At 50.5% G+C, this 18,344-nt stretch overlaps 2 protein-coding genes across 3 annotated transcripts in view; one reads left to right on the top strand and one right to left on the bottom strand.

Annotated features, from left to right (window-relative positions):
* Positions 1-2,085, top strand: part of TGM2 (transglutaminase 2) — a 31,724-nt gene extending 29,639 nt beyond the window's left edge. The window contains exon 13 of the mRNA XM_027070069.2: positions 277-2,085. Coding sequence (XP_026925870.1) covers positions 277-427 — 151 coding nt within the window. The 3' untranslated portion in view covers positions 428-2,085. The remainder of the gene's footprint in view (positions 1-276) is intronic.
* Positions 1,473-18,344, bottom strand: part of RPRD1B (regulation of nuclear pre-mRNA domain containing 1B) — a 79,458-nt gene continuing 62,586 nt past the window's right edge. Inside the window, exons 7-9 of one of the 2 annotated variants that reach the window (XR_008289114.1) lie at positions 13,502-13,617; positions 3,033-3,750; positions 1,473-2,471 (exon numbers count right to left, since the gene is read on the bottom strand). Coding sequence is in view for 1 of the 2 variants with exons in the window: in XM_053199980.1 (XP_053055955.1) it covers positions 13,516-13,617 (102 nt within the window). In the remaining variant the exon portion in view is untranslated. Of the gene's footprint in view, positions 3,751-13,501; positions 13,618-18,344 lie in introns of both variants that reach the window. The other variant, XM_053199980.1, reaches the window with a different exon arrangement.

Below are 18,344 nucleotides of genomic sequence, written 5' to 3' on the forward strand. Positions count from 1 at the left end.
CACGTGTGGCCCGCCGAGCATACCCACTCTTACCCCCAACCGCGCACACACACACACACACACACACACACGGGCCCTTCTTCACGCGAGAGGCAGATGGCCCAGGCTCTTAGAGGAGAGTGGGGCCGTTTTATTCTCATCAGCATGAAGCTGTACGTGCACGGAGGCTCCGTGCGAAGTTCTCAGTAGACACATGTCATCCCTGGCCTGACCCCGCCACGGGGACCAGCCCGGGCCCTCCCCCCGTCCTCACCCTCTTGCTCGTTCCCTCCACAGCCCGGACCCCGTGGAGGCGGGGGAGGACGCCAAGGTGAGGGTGGACCTGCTGCCACTCCACGTGGGCCGCCACAAGCTCGTGGTGAACTTTGACAGCGACAAGCTGAAGGCCGTGAAAGGCTTCAGGAACGTCATCGTTGGTCCCGCCTAGGGGCCGGGTGTCTGGCCCCACCTCAGCCAGCTGAGAGCCCCCAGCTTGACCCCGATTTTTGTTCCAAGCTAATGAGCAAAATTTGCCCCTTCTTGGGCCCCAGACCCCAGAGTCTGCGGGGACTCTTTGGAACGGAATGTATTCCTGCCTCCTCTTGTGGTTCCCCACCTCCCTTTACCTGTGAAGATTGTTCTGTGACTCCACAGTGGGAGCCAAGACTGGCTGCCTGGGCCTGGGGTGGGGGAGGAGCGGGGACCCATGCCTCCCTATGCAGCCCAGATGCCACGGAAAAGCCACTGACTACCCATCCTATTGTTTGATTTACTCCGGCGCCCCTTGGAGCAGGCGAAAGAGAGACCGTGCCCACTGACCAGATCCCAAACGATGCACAGGCCCCAGGAGCCCTTGGGGAGACCCAGAGCAGGCACAGGTGGAGTCCCAGGAAAGGCCAGCCCCAAGTTCCCTCCACATCCCAGCAGGCCTGGCCCAAAAGTCCCCCCCACCGCCATCCTGAGGCGCCTACTATGTGCCGGGCACGCCCTGTCTGGCTGATGCTCACGCGGCTCCCAACCCATTTAATCACCACGGGAAATCACCGAGTGGGAGCTGCTTTCTTGACCAAGAGACTGGGGCCCAGAGAAGGGAGGAGGCCCACGCTGCACCAGCGGGGTATTTGCAAGGCTGGGGAGTAGGAAGACGCTGGGACAGAGCCCAGGACTTCTGACTCTGAGTCCGGCCTCCCGTTCACGGTGCCAGCGCTGACCTGAGAATATCAAAGGGACCATTTGGGACCTGATCCAAAAGGGTGCAGTTGGGGTGAGGTGGGGAGGAGAATTGGAGGGGTCTGAGTCCTAGGTTTGAGCCCCAAATTCAGCCAGCCGCTGCCTTCCCTCTCTGGGCCTCAGGCTCCTCCCTGGGCGATGGAGTGGCTGCACCAGCTCCTGTGCAAGATTCCGGAGCCTTACAGGACCGAGCCTTACAAATGATAGCAAGCCCTACTCCCTGGCTGCCCGGAGCCCGAGGCCACCAGATGTCTCGGAGTGTGAAACCCTGACCATGACCACCTCCCCGCCCCCAGCCCTGCCTGGGTCCCCCGTCTGTGCCCAGGCACCTTCCTTCAGACCACAGTTTTGGGGAAAAGAGCCCCAGGGGCCCCTGTCCTACCCATGAGCCTGCACACTGCAATGCCTAGACTTCACGAGAGCCTTAGCTGCCTGTGCTGGTCACTAACCGACAAGGTTCGCATCTCAGCTGCCACCTTTTGGCAGGGCTAGGGCCCAGGAGTACAGCCCCTGCCCTGAGGAAGCTCCAAGAGCCCATGAGCTGTCATCTCTGACTTTATCCCCCGCGCTCTCCACGTGACTGGGCAGGAAGAGGAACGAGGGAGAATTCTCTATCTGGGGCGCGGTCACAGCCTCCAGGGCCCGGAAAATCCCAGCGAGGGACTTGGAGAAAGTCATGCTGTTGCACACGGAACTTTCTGCTTTGCATAGGAAAGAAACACAAAATGAGCCGACATATCTATGTTCTCACAAATGTGCCTCTAATTCTCTGTGGTTTTATAAACACTTTAGGGTTCCAGGCAGGCAGTAGATATGCTTTTGAGCCACAAAGACTGAGCACTGAAATAAAATAGTTTACTTTGCACATTCAAACAAGGTCTGGTCTGGTTCTTTTACACTTTTGAGGAGGGGAGGTAGGTGAAGTCACTCGCATTGCGACCAGCCACCTCCTGCCTAGGAACCTTTCCTCGGCCTCGGCCCTTCCCCCAGGTCTAAACTTGACAGGCATTCGACGTTCTACCCAGTTTGGCTCTGTCTCTAGCTTCTTCTCCCAACAAATCACGTTTGGGTCACGATAAACTTCCCAAAGCCCTCAAAAGACCCTGTGCACCTCTTAGCTTTGGCATGGGTATTCCCTGAGCCTGGGGTACCCTTCTTCTTCCTTAGCCATCTGGCAAACTCCTACTCATCCTACAGTGCTCAACACCAAAGTCACTTCTTCTATGAAGCCTTCTTAGATTTCTTCTCAGCCTCCCAGAACCCTGGAACATGAACCAATTCAAACATTCATCACAGTGAATTTTGGTTCCATGTTGGTCTATCTGTCCCCCTCCCCATCCTATCTGAAGTCTATCTCTCTCTCTCTTTTTTTAATGTTTATTTTTGAGAGAGAGACAGAGTGAGAGTGGGAGAGGGGCAGAGAGAGAGGGAGACACAGAATCTAAAGCACAGAGCCCCATGAGGGGCTCGAACTCACAAACTGCGAGATCATGCCCTGAGCTGAAGTCAGCCGCTTAACCGACCGAGCCACCCAGGCGCCCCTGAAGTCAATCTCTTAAATGGACTCCGGTGAATGCTGAATTGATAAACCGATGTATTTCAACTCAGCTCCCGTAGGACCAGTGCTTATTTCCAAGAGAAATGTCATGTGGGCCACAAACGCAAGCCATGTATGTAACGTAAATTTTTCTAGTGGCCACGTTAAAAAGAGTGAAAAGAATCAGGTAAAATCTGTCTCAATAGTGTATTTTATTTAACCTAGTATGTCTGAAATATTGTGCCAACATGTAATCAATCTGAAAAATATTCGTGAGATATTTTACCTTCTTATTTGCGCAGTAAGTCTTTGAAATGTGGTTTCTATTTTACACGGACAGCCCAGCTCAGTTTGGACTGGCCGCGCTTCAGGTTCTCGAGAGCCACAGGTGGCTTCTGGACTGTGATTCCGAGAGTACGGGAACTTGGTCACCCATCTCATTCCCCACTGACCAGCCGCTAATAAATGTTTGTTGATTGAAGAAGCGATAGACGACGGTCTCTGCCCCCAGGGGACACGTGTTGAAACGCACAGGAAGCGCCTAGAAGAGAAATCGGAATGAAAACATGACATCACACGTTCTGGGTACTGACTCCTTCTGTCCCTTGAAAACTACAACTTGTTCGGGCCTAGACGGCCTGAACGTTTTGTCAGTTAGTGACCAGCTAGAACACAGAAAACCGCTGGGCTATTTCAGGCTGAGAGGATGAGGGAAATCGGTTCCAAAGGCATCCGAAGTGCAGGAAGAGTAGAAGGGAGACGGACTGTTACAAGGCAGCTGCCATCCAGAACAGTCCGAGGCCCCCAAGCCAAGCGGGCGCTCACCACCTACTTTCTGGAGGCGCTCTCACCGCGGCCCTGGAACCAGTAGAACTGATGGGAATCTGTGAAGTCCGCTCAAGTCGGCCTGGCCGTGGCGGGAGGTAGAGGCAGGCTGGCATCTCTCGTCCTCCTGCCTTCTCCCCGCTGGCAGATCCCATCCAGAAACTTGCTGGCAAGGGACTCTGGAAAATACCACGTTCAGGCTTCCAGCCCCCACCGGATAACAGATGGCCAAGCAAGGGGGGGGTGGGGGGTGGGGATGGAGTGGAGCCGCTGATGCCTATCAGCTGTTCCCTCTGCTAAGAAGAGCTTTACCATCATCTCTGCCTAAGGAACTCTTAATCAGCCTACAGAACCCTGCTCCAAGGAGGCCTCCTCTGTGAAGTCCTCCTGGACTGTGGCCAATGGCCTCAACCTCTGGTTCCCCGGGGTGTATCATAGGTAGTAGCTTTTGCGATACTCGGCAGCCCGGGTTAGGAACAGCCGTTCGAGTGCCCGGCCCAAGTTCTGGGGCACCCCAAGAGCAGAGTCAGGGCACGCTCCCTACAAGGGGGCCACCGAGTGGACTCGGGACTGTCGACTGGGCCTCCCTCCTGAAAAGCAAAGGCAAGGTGCCTCGGCAAAGCCGGCCGGTGCTGAACAGATTCAGAGGCCTCTCCCGACCAGGCCCCCGTGCCTGTCCCACCCCTGAGAGCTCACTAACCACGAACCCAGGAAGGAGGAAGGCCCTGCTGTTCGTGTAGGCCCATTTAACAGACAAAGCAGATGATCCTGAGATCCAGCTCCCCAAACCAGGGGAGGCATGAGTCTGGGTCCCTACAGTCCAATGCTGTGCACCGCGCCACGGCAGCTCATAGCCCTGGGGTCGGAGAGCTGGGCTCTGGAGTCAGACGGATGCGGCATCAAAGCCTGACTCTGCCACAGATGTCACGGTGTGGTTTCAGGCAGGTTCTCGGCCTCTACGTGTCTCCACTTTCTTATCTGCTGAATGGGGATGAGAGGGGGTATGCTCTCCCGAGCAGTATGCAGGCTCAGTAAAATTGTGCCCATAAAACAGCTGGCTCCCAGCACATTATAATCCTGACAGCCAGCTCTACTCCAGGGTCAGGAACCTTCACGTGCACGGAGTTATTTCCTCCTCAAACAGCCCCAACCGGATGCTGCCCCCATTCTACAGGTTTTATGGTCACAGAGATGGGACTTGAACCCGGGCAGCCTGCCTTCCCCAGGACACAGCCTGGCCCAGAGGAGGCCTCATCTGTACCCAAACCCTCCCTTCCCACGGTGTTCCAGGACGAATGCAGCAGAGCCCTTCACATGAGCCCCCACGGTCCTCAGCGGGGATCTGATTGGGTTCATCCTCCCACCCCGAAAAGTCCCTCTCCTCTCCAGCTGCTCTTGCTTACCTTGGATGCCTGCCAGCTCAGCCCTCAGGCCTCAAGCTGAGCCGAGAATAACAGAACTTTGAGAGAGTCCAAAAGGGAGGAGCCTCGGGAGGAGAGCCAGGCGGGTGCCTCCTAGAATCACACGCACCTTGGAGCCAGGACGGGTCAGCACATACCCTCTCCCGGCCTCCCCGCTTCCCTCCCCCACAGGCCTGGGCAGATACACAGACACACACGCCCGGGAGACTGTGAAGCCTGGAATTCTGTTTCAAGAAGAAAAGCCCAAAGAGGCTCATTAAAAGCAGAAGCGATGAAAAAAAAAATGACGGTTCGCCCAGCCTTGAGGACAGGGGATCTATAACGACACCCAACAATACAATGAATCTCACAGACCTCAGGTTGAGCAAAAGAAGCGACCACAAAAGACCGTGAGCTACGTAGCTGCGCTCACATGAAGCTCATGAACGGGCGGAACTCTTTTCCCTGGTGGGGCAGACTGGACTAGAGCGCAAGCGCGATGGGGGCGGGGGTGCGCGTGAAGATGGGGTTTCGATTTCCTTCATCCGGGCGCCGCCTACACAGGTACGTTCACCTATGCACACGCACCGGTGGTCTTTTTGCATGTAGGGCTTACTTCGATAAAAGTTCAAAAAAACACAGTGCTCAAAGATTCTAAAATTAAGGCCAAAGGGGAGTGGAGAAAAGGGACTTGGCCCCCTGAGTTCTCTCTTTTTCTTCTTCCAGGTGACGAGATTGCGAGGCTTAAGCAAGATGCTTCGTGTGTAAATACAAGACTGTCGGGGCGGGGATCTTGTGTGTCTCCTTTGCTATGAACAGTGCGTGGCCCCTCAGCCACCAAGGGGAGTATTGAATGCGTGGACGTAAGCTGTGCTTTTATGATCTCAGCTAATCCTCAGGATGGACCATAGAGATTACCGTCCGATTTCCCAGAGGGGGAAACTGATTGAGAGATGTAAAATAGCTTATTCGGTGACCTAGCAAGTTGATGGCAGAGCAGGAGTTAGAATCCAGTTGGCTCTCCCGTGCATCCTACGGAAGACTCTGAAAAGTGGAAGGGAGGACTTGGTCCCCAGACCCCGGACACTGGAAGTGGCAAGCCTCCCCGCCGTCACCACCCCCACCCCCACCCCAAGGTCTGAGACAGCCAGAGCCAGAAGCCTGAGCTCATAACCACAGAGTTACCACAGGACCCAGCAATTCCCCTCCTTGGTATATACCCAAGAGAGCTGAAAACATGTCCACGCAAGAAGTTGTGCATGAATGTTTACAGCTGCATTGTTCACAATAGCCAGAAAGTGGAAAGAACCCAAATGCCCATCAACTGATCAATGGATAAATAAAATGTGGTATCCCCACATGGTGGACTGTTGTTCGACCATAGAAAGGAACCAAGTCCCCATAACATGCTACAACACGGATGAAACTTGAACAAACACTGGGCTCAGTGCAAGAGGCCAGTCACAAAGACCACAGGTCGTATGTACGACGTGCAGAATAGGCAAACATATGGAGACGGAAAACCGATTGGTGGTTGCCGGGGGCAGAGGGCATGGAGGGAGTGTGGGGGCTGGGGGAGGGGGAGGGGGTTGACCCCTACAGGGTTTCTTTTTGGGAGTAATTATAGTTTGAAAAATTGATTGTGGTGATGGGTGGACAAGTCTGTACTAAAAGCCACTGAATTATATACTTAAAAAAAAAGTGAATTGCAAGATGTGTGAATTATCCCTCCATCAAGCTATTTTTAAAAATAACGAACAATGAGGGGCGCCTGGGTGGCTCAGTCGGTTGAGCGTCTGACTTCGGCTCAGGTCATGATCTCACGGTTTGTGAGCTGGAGCCCCACGTCGGGCTCTGTGCTCACAGCTCAGAGCCTGGAGCCTGATTCGGATTCTGTCTCCCTCTCTCTGCCCTTCCCCTGCTCGCATTTGTTCTCTCTCTCGTTCTCTCTGTCACATATAAAATATAAAAAAAAAATAATAAAGAGCAGGGGGAAAAAAATAAAGAAGGCTGAGACCCAGAACCGTAGACATGATTCTGATTCGGGAGGTCTGCCTGGATGAACTTGGGTAAATCTCTTCCCTCTCTGGGCCTTAGTTGCTCCTGCTATCACTGGGGAGAGGAGGGAGTTGGAGCGGAGTTGTGCAGTGCCATTGATTCGGGCATGTTATCACACTTTTCACAACAGTTGTCCAAGATTATGGCTGCTCGAGTTCGGGGTCTTCCGGAGGCTGGTAAACCCCTTAACCGTTCACTGGGGTCTTTGCAGATCATCTGAGCTCACCAGCGGCAGGCCACACACACTTCATCAATAGCCTTTATTTTATTTTATTTACTCATTTTGAGAGAGAGAGGGAGAGTCAGTCAGCAGGGGAGGGGCAGAGAAAGAGAATCCCAAGCAGACTTCACGCTGTCGGTGCAGAGCCTGATGCGGGGCTTGAACCTACAGACCGTGTGATCGTGACCTGAGCCCAAACCAAGAGCTAGAGGCTTAACCGACTGAGCCACCCAGACGCCCCCCATCAATATCCTTTAAAGATGACAGAGGAGATGCTTCTCCAAACATTGGTCCGGGCCACTGCTCTGTGTCAAGAAGGATACCGGAGGCTCTGGGGGGACATCCCAGGTTCCCTCCATGCCACTAGTCAGTTCTAACTCCACACCAGCTCCTTCCAAAGCCATCCTGGAGTAGACAGACAGACAGTCAGACAGAAGGACCAAAGGGAAATATCACTCAAGCCGGTTGAGAGAGATCTGCCTGCACTTAGTAAGTTAACTCCACTTACAGATGGGGAAACTGAGGCACGGGTAGGTCATGCCCACGGTCCCAGAGCCAGTGACGGAATTGCCGTCTGTCCCCCTTCCACTCCTTTTGAACAAGCCTGAGTGCCTAGTGTGTGCTCAGCCTGCAGTGCTCACTGGACGGGATGAGAGATGCCCTGGGACCGACGCTGAGCAGCTCACCCCAGAGTCCTGGCTGCGTGGCCCATCTCCCCCCTCTCTCTTGCTGTGTGACTTTGAGGGAGCCACTCTTTCCAGACCTCTCTGTCACCCTGGGGCTCCCAATCGATGCCTAACCCAGAGATGTGGTTATGGAAGGGAACGGGTCTTGTAGACTGTAAAAGGCCATGGACGCAAAAGCCAACGGGAACTCTGGCCTCGTGCCTGAGAAAGGCGAGATCCAGGGTAGGCGGTCGAGGCTCATTTATTCGATCAGTGCCTGCTGCAGGTGAGCAGGGGCGGCTGCTGCCTGCAGGGAAGGGGTGAAGAGAAAACTGGATGCGGCTGTGGCCTGGAGACACCTGGATGGCTGTGAGACACAGAGGAGAGACAGTCACTCAACATCTTCGTCGCCCCTAATACGTGCCAGGTACCCCATTGGGACTAGAGACACAGCAGATCGATGTGTCCTGTGAGCACTCAAGCCGATCGGCAGTGTGAGGTGAGATGTGCCGGAAGGAGAGAACTAAGGCTCATGATGATGGGGCCATCCTGACGATCCTAGAACAAGGGTGCCGAGCGCCCTTTCGAGTGCATCACTCGTATTAACTTGCCGGGTCCCACAGGTGGGAGCTCGCGTGGCCTGCCCCGCTCTGCAGGTGAGGAGACTGAAGCCCAGAGAGGTTGTGTGACGTGTCCAAGGTCATACAGCTAGATAATGGTGGAGTTAAGGTCAACCACGCAGGCCAGGGTCACAGCGATTGCTGCTAGCCTCCCTCTCTGTTGTCCTCAGTCTCATCACGTGGACCCACCAAATGAAGGCAGAGAAGGCCCCCTGAGAAGCTAACGTGATCCTGAGGAGAGCCTAAGTCTAGATCCTAACGAGGAGTCAGGCTGGGAAAGGGTAGGAGAGGGGCAGGGCTCAGAGGCCATTTCCGAGGAAGCGGGTGACGCCTAAGCTCCGGGACCCTTGTCCACAAAAAGTTCTTGTGCAGCTGTTGCTGACTCCAGGCAGGGAGGGGATCCAGGTTGCTATCAGGAAGCACTTGAATCTAAGCATTTCTGGGAAACGGCCTCAAAAAAATCTCAGAAGAAAGGAATTTGAAGCTTGAAAGCCTCCAGAAATTTGTTATGATTTCTTTTCCCATTCTTAATAAATGCTCACTTTGGTACCCAATTTTATGTCCAAAATTCTATTTTATGTTCTTTTTCTTAAAGACCATCCCCTCAAGTTAAAATGAAAACTATGATGTGATAACACAGCCTACTCACCAGAATGGCTCAAGTGAAAAAGGCTATATGTGTATATAATATCTCTATTTCTACATTCCACTACACTACACACACACACACACACACACACGCAGTGTCCGTGAAGATATGGAACAAGAACTTTCCTATGTAACTGGGAGAGCAGTGGAAATTGGTATGACCACTTTGGAAAAGTATTTGCAGTATCTTCTCTCTTTCTTTCTTTAAAAAATATTTTTTTATGTTTATTTATTTTTGAGATAGAGACAGAGCATGAGCAGGGGAGGGGCAGAGAGAGCGAGACACAGAATCTGAAGCAGGCTCCAGGCTCTGAGCTGTCAGCACGGAGCCTGACGCGGGGCTCGAACTCACAGATCGTGAGATCATGACCCGAGCCGAAGTCGGACGCTCAACCAACTGAGCCACCCAGGCACCCCCCCCCCTTTTTTTAATGTTTATTTGCTTTTGAGAAAGAAAGACAGAGAGACAGAGCACAAACCGGGGAGAGGCAGAGAAAGAGGGAGACACAGAATCCGAAGCAGGCTCCAGGCTCTGAGCTGTCAACACAGAGCCCGACGCGGGGTTCGAACTCACGAACTGCTCCATCATGACCTGAACCGAAGTTGGACGCTCAACCGATGGAGCCACCCCGGTGCCCCTCTTTGCGGTATCTTCTAAGCTGATCGCTCATTTTTCCCGATGAGGCAGTAATTCCTCTCCCGGACGTTTACCTAATGGAAATGAGCCTGTGTGCCCTCCAAAAGACATGTGCAAGAACGTATTAATTGTTTTTCATAATATCTCAGAGCTGGAAACAACCTCAAAGCCCCACATGAATGCGACAGATACATAAATGGGGGTGTAGTGTCTCTAAGAAGTAGCGTAGGGGTGAGAAGTCACGAAGTACGGCCCCATGTCACGGCTCACTTGAATCTCACAGACATGTGAAGCAAAAGATGCCAGACATGAGATACACACCGAATGATTTCATTCATGTGAAGTTCAACACCAGGCAAAACTCCTCTATCACGTGAGAAGTGCTTAGCATTAAGGGATGGGTAATAACTAGAAGGGACACAGGGGGTGGGTGTCTGCTTTCAGTAATGGTCTGATTCTGGAGTTTGGTGCCATTTCACGTGGGCGTGTTCAGTCTGGGGAAATTCATTGTACTGCACGCTTATCATGGGTGACTTTTTTTAACGTTTATTTTTGAAAGAGAGAGCTAGCACAAGTGGGGAGGGGCAGAGCGAGAGGGAGACACAGAATCAAAGCAGGCTCCAAGCTCAGAGCTGTCAGCACAGAGCCCGACGCAGGGCTCGAACTCACAAACCGTGGGACCATGACCTGAGCCGAAGTCGGACGCTTAACCGACTGAGCCACCCAGGTGCCCTTATGCATGACTTTTCTATATGTGTGTTATATTTAATGACCCTCCCCTCTCCTACACACATAAATGTAAAAGCTTCAAGCTCTTTAAAACTTGCCCCTGCCCTTGAGACCAGAGAAGGATTTATCCTCCAGCAGCCATTGCTCCCTGAGGGGTGTGAGCAGTGGGTGGTAATGACTTCCTTGATGCTTTAGAAAAGCTCCCTCCAGCCTCCCAGGCGGTTGGAGATGGGATGGGGGGGCGGGGGAGTGGTCCAGTGAAGGGGGAAGGGCAGAGAAGTCTTCCTTGGTGGGGACCTGCAGGGCAAGGCAAGCATAGGGGAAGTGGAGGTGGGTGGAGAGATTGTTTGGGCACAGAAGAGACGGACTCAAACAGGGGCAACCACTGTGAGGGGCTGAGGGGTAACGGAAGGGCTGGTCTCTGATCACTCCCCAAAGAGCCAGGCACCCTGGCAACACCAGGCCAAGCTCCACCCTTCATTGCTTCCCAGGCCTGGCCATCCCCGCTCTGGCAAACTCTGAGGGGCCCACAGCCGGCTCCTGGTGGCCACTCAGACCCTCACGGTGCTGACAGTTTGTCTCTCTTCGGCCATGACTCTGGTTGTTCTTTTTCCTTGTCCCTGTTTTATTGACCCAAGCCTTCATGAGGCAAACTCCTCGGGGCAAACTTCAAGCTGGGCGATGTTATATCCTGCATTTCGAGGCCCCTGCTGGCCCTGGTGAGGTGGGTGGCACCAACCCACGTGATGGGTGAGGAAAGTGGGGCTTGATGAGCTGAGGCAACTTGGGGCCAAGATCACCCACCGAATGAGGAGCAGAGCTAGATTTGACAATAACCTACGTATGCCAAGCACGTTGGCATGCATTCACTCATCCAGTCCTCACGATGACACAGTGGAGGAAGCTGCAGTTATTATCAGCCCCTTACAAAGCCTGTTTACGGAAGCCTTGCATCCGTGTGCAGAAAAGTGTACCAATCATAACCACCCGGTGAGTTACCACAAGCACCCACCCGTGGGACCAGCACCTAGGTTAACAAAATAGAATGACGGATACAGCACCAAAGCCACAAGTGATAAAAGAGAAAACGGAGGGACTGGGCTTCATACACATTTAACACGTTAGTGTTTCCAAGGACACCAGCAAGAGGGTGAAAAGACACCACGTAAGTTGGGGGACCTTTTGAAGTCATAGATCTCACGAGGGTCCAGTATCCAGAATGTATAAAGAACCCTCACAACTCAACCTTAAAAAAATCAAATGACCCACTTTACAAATAGGCAAAGGATTTAAATAGGTCTCGGAAGAAGATCTATAAATGGTTAGTAAGCGCATGAAAAGATGCTCAACATCATTAGCCGTTGGGAATTGAAAATCAAAATCACAGAGATGCTAATTCACACCCACAGATGGCTATGACCAACAAGACAGATAATGACAAGTGTGACGACGATGTAGCGCGATCAGAGCCCTCCCAGGCTGCTGCTGGAAGCATAAAATGGTGCAGCTAGCTTTGGAAAACAGTTTGACAGTTCCTCAAAAGGTTAAACATAGTCAACATTTGACTCATCAATTCCCCTCCTACTGGAGTCAGAAAATAAAAACTTACGTCCACACAAAAGCGGAACACAGATATAGCAGCGTTATTCCGGTGGCTAAACAGTAGAAATAACCTAAATGTCCATCAGCTCACGAATGGACAATGTGGGACATTCATATAATGGAATATTATTCAGCAACCAAGAGGGATATGGTGCTGATACATGATACGGCACGGATAAACCTTGTACCCTTTAGGCTAAGTGAAAGAAGCCAGTCATAAGAGATTATGTACTGTATGATTCCATCTATATAAAATGTCTAGAATAGACAAATAAACAGAAAGTGGTTGCCTAGGCCCAGGGCGTGAGCGGGGGAAGAAGAGGGGTCAAGAGTATAGGGAGTCACTGCTAAATGAGTACTGTCTTTTTTGAGGAGGATGAAAATGTTCTAAAATTAGATTACGGTGATGGCTGCACAACTCTTAAATATGCTTTAAAACCATTGAATTGTACACTTTAAGTGGATGAACTTTATGGTGTATAAATTATATCTCGATAAAGCTGCTTAAATCTAAAAAGATACTCTATGCCTTTATTCACGCTGCTCCCATGCCTGGATTGCCCTTACCTTCTCCTAGTTCTCTGAATGTCCAAAATAGCTGGTTCCCAAGGCCCAACTCAAATGCCATTACAAAGATTGTCTGGACCCGTTCCCATCGGACGTAATTTGCCTTTCCTCTGAACTCTCGTGGCGGTTCCCATCATTCACTCAGAGATGATTTATAAGACACATATCAAGTATCTGGCACTTATTACGTTTCAAATGATTGTTTAAGTACCCATCTCATCTCTGCTACTATACTGTAACCTTTTGGAGAGAGGAAATTGTATCTTGTTCCCTTCTGTGAACTCAGAACCCAGCCATGTGACTGGCACACAGAGGCACTCAAGGAAGTTATGTGGAATTCATTCTAAATTGCCTTTTCCTCACATCACCCCTCCCACCAGGAAGCATAAGGACATAAAATGGTTGAAAGTAAAAGCGTGGAATAAAAGATCGCTTGCAAAAGAATTGTTCCGTGACTATATTAATATCAAATAAAAGAGGCTTTGTTGCTAAAAGTATTACCAGAGATGAGAAGGACGCTGTACAATTATAAATGTTTTAAGAAGCTATTTTAATTTTATAAGCACCTAATGACAGTTTCAGAATGTGCAAAACAGAAATTGGCAGAACTATTAGAAATAATCTAATCCAAGTCATAATGGAAGATTCGTTATACCTCTCTCAGAGTTTGATTCTCAGAACACGGAAGCAAAAAGTCAGTGTGGATATAGAAGATGTATATATCAGATAGGAATAGGTTATGCAGCAGTAACCAAAAAACAACAAAGATTTATTTCTTACTCACACAAAGTGCAGCCATCAGGCAATTCTTTGGGCAGATCTCCTCTGTGCGGCGACCCAGGGATCCAGGCATCTCTCAACCCATGCCTCTGTCATCTCAATGTGTGGTTTCCACAGATGCTTTTAAAGAAGAAAAAACATGGAGGTAGCACACTGGCTTTTCAATGCCTTAGCCCGGAAGTTAAACATATCACTTCCATTCATAACGCTTAAGCTCGAGCTGGTCGCATGGCCTCTCTTATCTCTAAAGGTATAGAAAAGCGTAGTCTCCCTATATCCACCCCAAAGGAGAAGAATCATATAGGAGTGAGCATTTATAGTCTTTACTCAAAGGGTTTAACTAACATGATGAGCAGACTTGACCTAATGGATGTGTATAAATAACTGCATCCAACACCTTATTTTCAAACACATAAGACAATTTACAAAATTTGACCATAACCTGAGATATAAAGCTAGTCTCACCAAATTTCAAAGACCCAAAACCACATAGAGCATATTATCTAAACAGTTATTCCTTATAACTGTTTAGAAATCAATAACAAGATAATTAGAAATTCTCCATATGCCAGGACATTTAAATATACTTCTAAATAACCCATGGGTTAAAAGAAGAACTGATAAAGGAAGCCAGAAAGTATTTTTAATCAATTGATAATGAAGAAAAGTCATGCCAAAATTTGTGGGTGTGGGTAAATCAGTATGTAGAGGGAAATTTAAAGTCTAACATGCATATGTCAGAGAAGAAAAGAATCTGAAAACTGATAAACATCCCCCCAGGATGTTGGAAAAAGAATATCAAAACAAATCCAATAAAAGTAGGAAGAAGTAAATGGTAAAGGCAAAAACAGAAATTGATAAGATAAGAAAGCAAAGATTAAAACAGAGCTAATCCAACAAAGTCAAAGTTGGTTCTTTGAAAAAGACAGTCAAATTGACAAAATCCTGAATGAAACTTGTCTAGAGAAAAACACAAATGGTCCCCCCAAGCTCCCCAATTTTAGGAATAAAAAGTGAGACATCACTACAGATACTGCCAACATTGAAGAAAAAAAGAGGATGTTTTGAGCAACTTTGAGTCAATACGTTTGAAAATTTCAATGAAACAGACAACATCCTAGAAAGACATGCCAATTTTGACTCAAGACAAAATAGAAAAGCTACATAATTCTCTAACAATTAAGGACATTGAACCAGTTGTTAAAATCCTTTTCCATATAGAAAACTTCTGCTCTGGGTGGCTCCATTGACAAGTCCTATCCAACATTCAAAGAAGAAACTATTTTCACTTTTGACAATCTCTTCCAGAGACTAGAAAAAGAGTGAATAATCTCCAGTTCATTTTGTTGGGTTAACATAACCTGCATACCCAAACAGGACAAAGTATGGCAAGAAAGAAAAATTTTACTCATATATAGAAATGAAAACTCACCAATAAAGTGTTAGCCACAAAAACTCATCAACTCACAAAAGGATACCACAACTGAAATGGACTAATCCCAGCCATACAAGGTTGATTTAACATTAGAAAATCCAGTAAGGTAATTCAGCACATAAACTGATTCAAGGATGAAAACCTACATGCAGAAAACAACTTGATAAAAATTTAACTTATTCGTGATTTAAAACTAATTTAAAAAGGGTGGGGGCACCTGGGTGGCTCAGTCGGTTGAGCATCTGACTCTTGATTTCAGCTCAGGTCATGATCTCACGGTTCATGGGATCAAGCTCTGTGTTAGGTTCCATGCTGACAGCGTGGAGCCTGCTTGGGATTCTCTCTCTTCCTCTCTCTCTGCCCCTCCCCTGCTTGTGTGCACTCTCTCTCTGTCTCTCTGTCTCTCTGTCTCTCTCTCAAAATAAATAAATAAATAAACAAACTTTTTTAAAACTAATAACAAATGGGAAATTGTGAACAGAAGGGAACTTCCATAATTTGGTAAAGATTATGTCTGCAGCTAACATCGTAAAATATTGCAAGTTTTCCCTTTGGAGATCAGAGGCAAGGCAAGGATGCTCGTTGCACCCGTTTACTCAACAACCCCTGGCAGTCTTAGCCAGTGTGGTAAGGCAAGAGAAAGAAATAAAAGATGTAAGACTTGGAGAAGAAACAAAACAGTCATCTTTTCAAAGTAATGTAATTATGTATAGAGGAACTTCCAAATAACCCGCAACTATGTTGTTTAAATTGACCACCAAGTTTGGTATTTTTATTGGATACAAAGAAGAGTATGTATCTATACAACAAGCTACTGAATTATTGAATGAAGCTGCTGGTGGGAAGGTTTGTAGAAGAAGTTCTTCTGAGCACTGAGAGATGAACCTATGGGAACAGGCTACTTACTCCATATGGGAGTGAGCTCCGCATTTCCAGAAGAGTGGTTCAAGCAGGAACAGGATGGTGTTGGGAAAAGAATTTAAGCTCATTGCGAGAGGTTCGAGAGGTCCCTCACCAGACCGGGCTGGGCCTCAGTTCTTTGCACAGTCAGTCCTGGAAGGTGGCTTGTCTTCTTTCTCTCTGACTCCTCGCTCTGTCAGCTTAATCCCTTTGGTACACTGGGTAAAACGAGCCAGGATTTACGGCTCCGGGAAACGTGTGTAACAGTCCGTAATCTTATTACTGTCCACTCCCCCCTCCTAGGCTCTGCTTTCAGAGAAAACCCACAACGGTTACTTCTCTTTCTCTTCCCCCTGCTCCTGCCCCACCGGACGTCTCTTCCTAGTTCAAGTTCTCTGGCAGAGGGCACAGGTCTCCTGAGTCTGGCGAGTGTTGGGCTAGGAGCTTCTCCACAAGCACAAACTCAAGGGAGGTCATTCTGTTCAAAGCCTTTAAAGGCTCCCTACTACCTAAAGTCATGGGTTTTTTCCCGAACACCACAGACCCCATTTGTAAAGTCAAATCCTTCCTTGCCGACCCCACCACACAGAGCTACGCGCCCAGCATTGAGCTAAGGGTTTTGCCTGTTCAACTTCGCGGAGTCCTCCATGGATCCCCATGAGGCAGGGCCTATTATTAGCGCCCCAGGTCACACGGTAAGTGGGGACTTGGGACCGGAACATTCTCAGTTCAGACCACCCATTCTGAAACACCGTGCTACCTGGTTGGTTTGCTTTGGTTTCTGTAACTGTTTTTCAAATGAAATTTTGCATGGTCCTTCCATGGCACAACCTGGGAGAGGATTGTTTTTGCTGGAATCAGGGTGGGGCCCTGCCTCTTCGGCTCCCCCACCTCAGCCCCTGAAGCAGCTCCCCTAACCACTAAGGCGACAAATCCCTCTTCCTCAGGACGGGGCCACCAAGGAGGCAGAGTGGATATACACACACTCTGGAGACAGACCGGCAGGTGCTTTCCCCCTCCGGCTACCCGGACCTTGGTTTCCTCACCTGCAGGGGAGGGGCTCGTAGGCATTCCCACTTGGGCAGGGTTCGCGGGAGGGTGAAACAAGATGGTGAATACAAGGGCCCATCACCCAGGAGGGGCTCCATACACGTTGTGTGTGGTTACTGGCCGTCCCTGGGGCTTGGGGTAGCCTCCTCGGCACCTCTCTCTGGACCCAACACAGCAGACCCCGGGGCCACGGGCTCTGGAAGATGCCGCAATGCAGGAGCTGAGGCAGCACTGACCCCTATTGGGGATGTGCAGCTGGCGCATCACGGGCAGATGTAGGGAAGCCAGGCGGTGAATGAATCCGTTTCCGGGCTGCCCCGGCCCCTCTGGGGCCCCTGCTTTGAGAGGCACCACAGGAGAGCTGAGGCCCAGCCGGCAGCAGACCCAAATGTTGGCTGGGCCACTAGATAACTCCGTGATGAACCGTCCCTCAAGCTGGAGACATTGACCTTGCTCCCAGCCTGGAGGCCCCGGGCTCTGCGGTTAACCCCTCCCTCCCCAGCTCCGGGGACGGGGAGCGTTGTTGCCCGTGTTGGGGAGGGCTGTGTCCATTATCCGTGGCTGCCTGACAAATCACCCTGAAATCCGGCACCCGGAAATAACAAATGATGATTAGCTCTCAGTTTCTGTGGGTCAGGAATCTGCCAGTGGCTTCACTGGCTGGTTCTAACTCAAGGTTTTCCGTGAGGCGGCAGTCAAGGCGTCGGCCTTGGTGGGGGTCACCTCAAGGCTTGACTGGGGGGGGCTGAGCGGATTCGAGAGTCACTTACCCAGCTGTCGGCAGGCCTCCAAAGACCCACTTCCAAGTGCACCCACTTGGGCGTCTCGCGAAGGCCACCTCACACCCAGGCAGCTGGCTTCCCCAGCGGGAGGAATGGAGAGAGCACCGGACAGGAGTCACAGTCCTTCTGTAACCCAACCTTTTCCCCCATCGCTGCCGACATATTCTTTCTGCTGCAAGTCATTAAGTGGGCCCCGCAGCCAAAAGGGAAAAACACAAGGCTGTGAGAGCCCAGAAGGAGGGGATCGTTGGGAGCCGTGTCAGAGGCCGCCTACGTCAGGGGCCACTGCTGGGACAGACGTGGAGCTGAGGCCGGCTCACCTTTGGGAGCACCTGCTCCGATGGCAAGGAGGGGGCCCCAACTCCTCCCTCCATTTTTCACCAAGTCCTGGGGACTCGAAATCCCGAAGAGCTCTCAAGTCTGACCTCTCGCTCTCTCTCGGCTGTCATGGCTCCAGCCAGGCCCCCCGTCGTGTCCCACCAGGATGTTGTCACTCCGTCACCACCTCCTCACTGGCTCCCCCACGTCTATTCTGCTCCCCTGAATCCCCACTCGTCCCTTCCACCATCCCCTTATCTCTTCCCAGCAGTACTCAGAGAAGCCTTTTCAAAACACAGGTGTGACCCTGTCTGTCCTTGCTTCTCACATGCTCAGAGTGAAGACCCAAGTCTTCCCCGAGG

Source organism: Acinonyx jubatus, chromosome A3 (assembly GCF_027475565.1).
Source record: "Acinonyx jubatus isolate Ajub_Pintada_27869175 chromosome A3, VMU_Ajub_asm_v1.0, whole genome shotgun sequence".
Taxonomy (NCBI): domain Eukaryota; kingdom Metazoa; phylum Chordata; class Mammalia; order Carnivora; family Felidae; genus Acinonyx; species Acinonyx jubatus.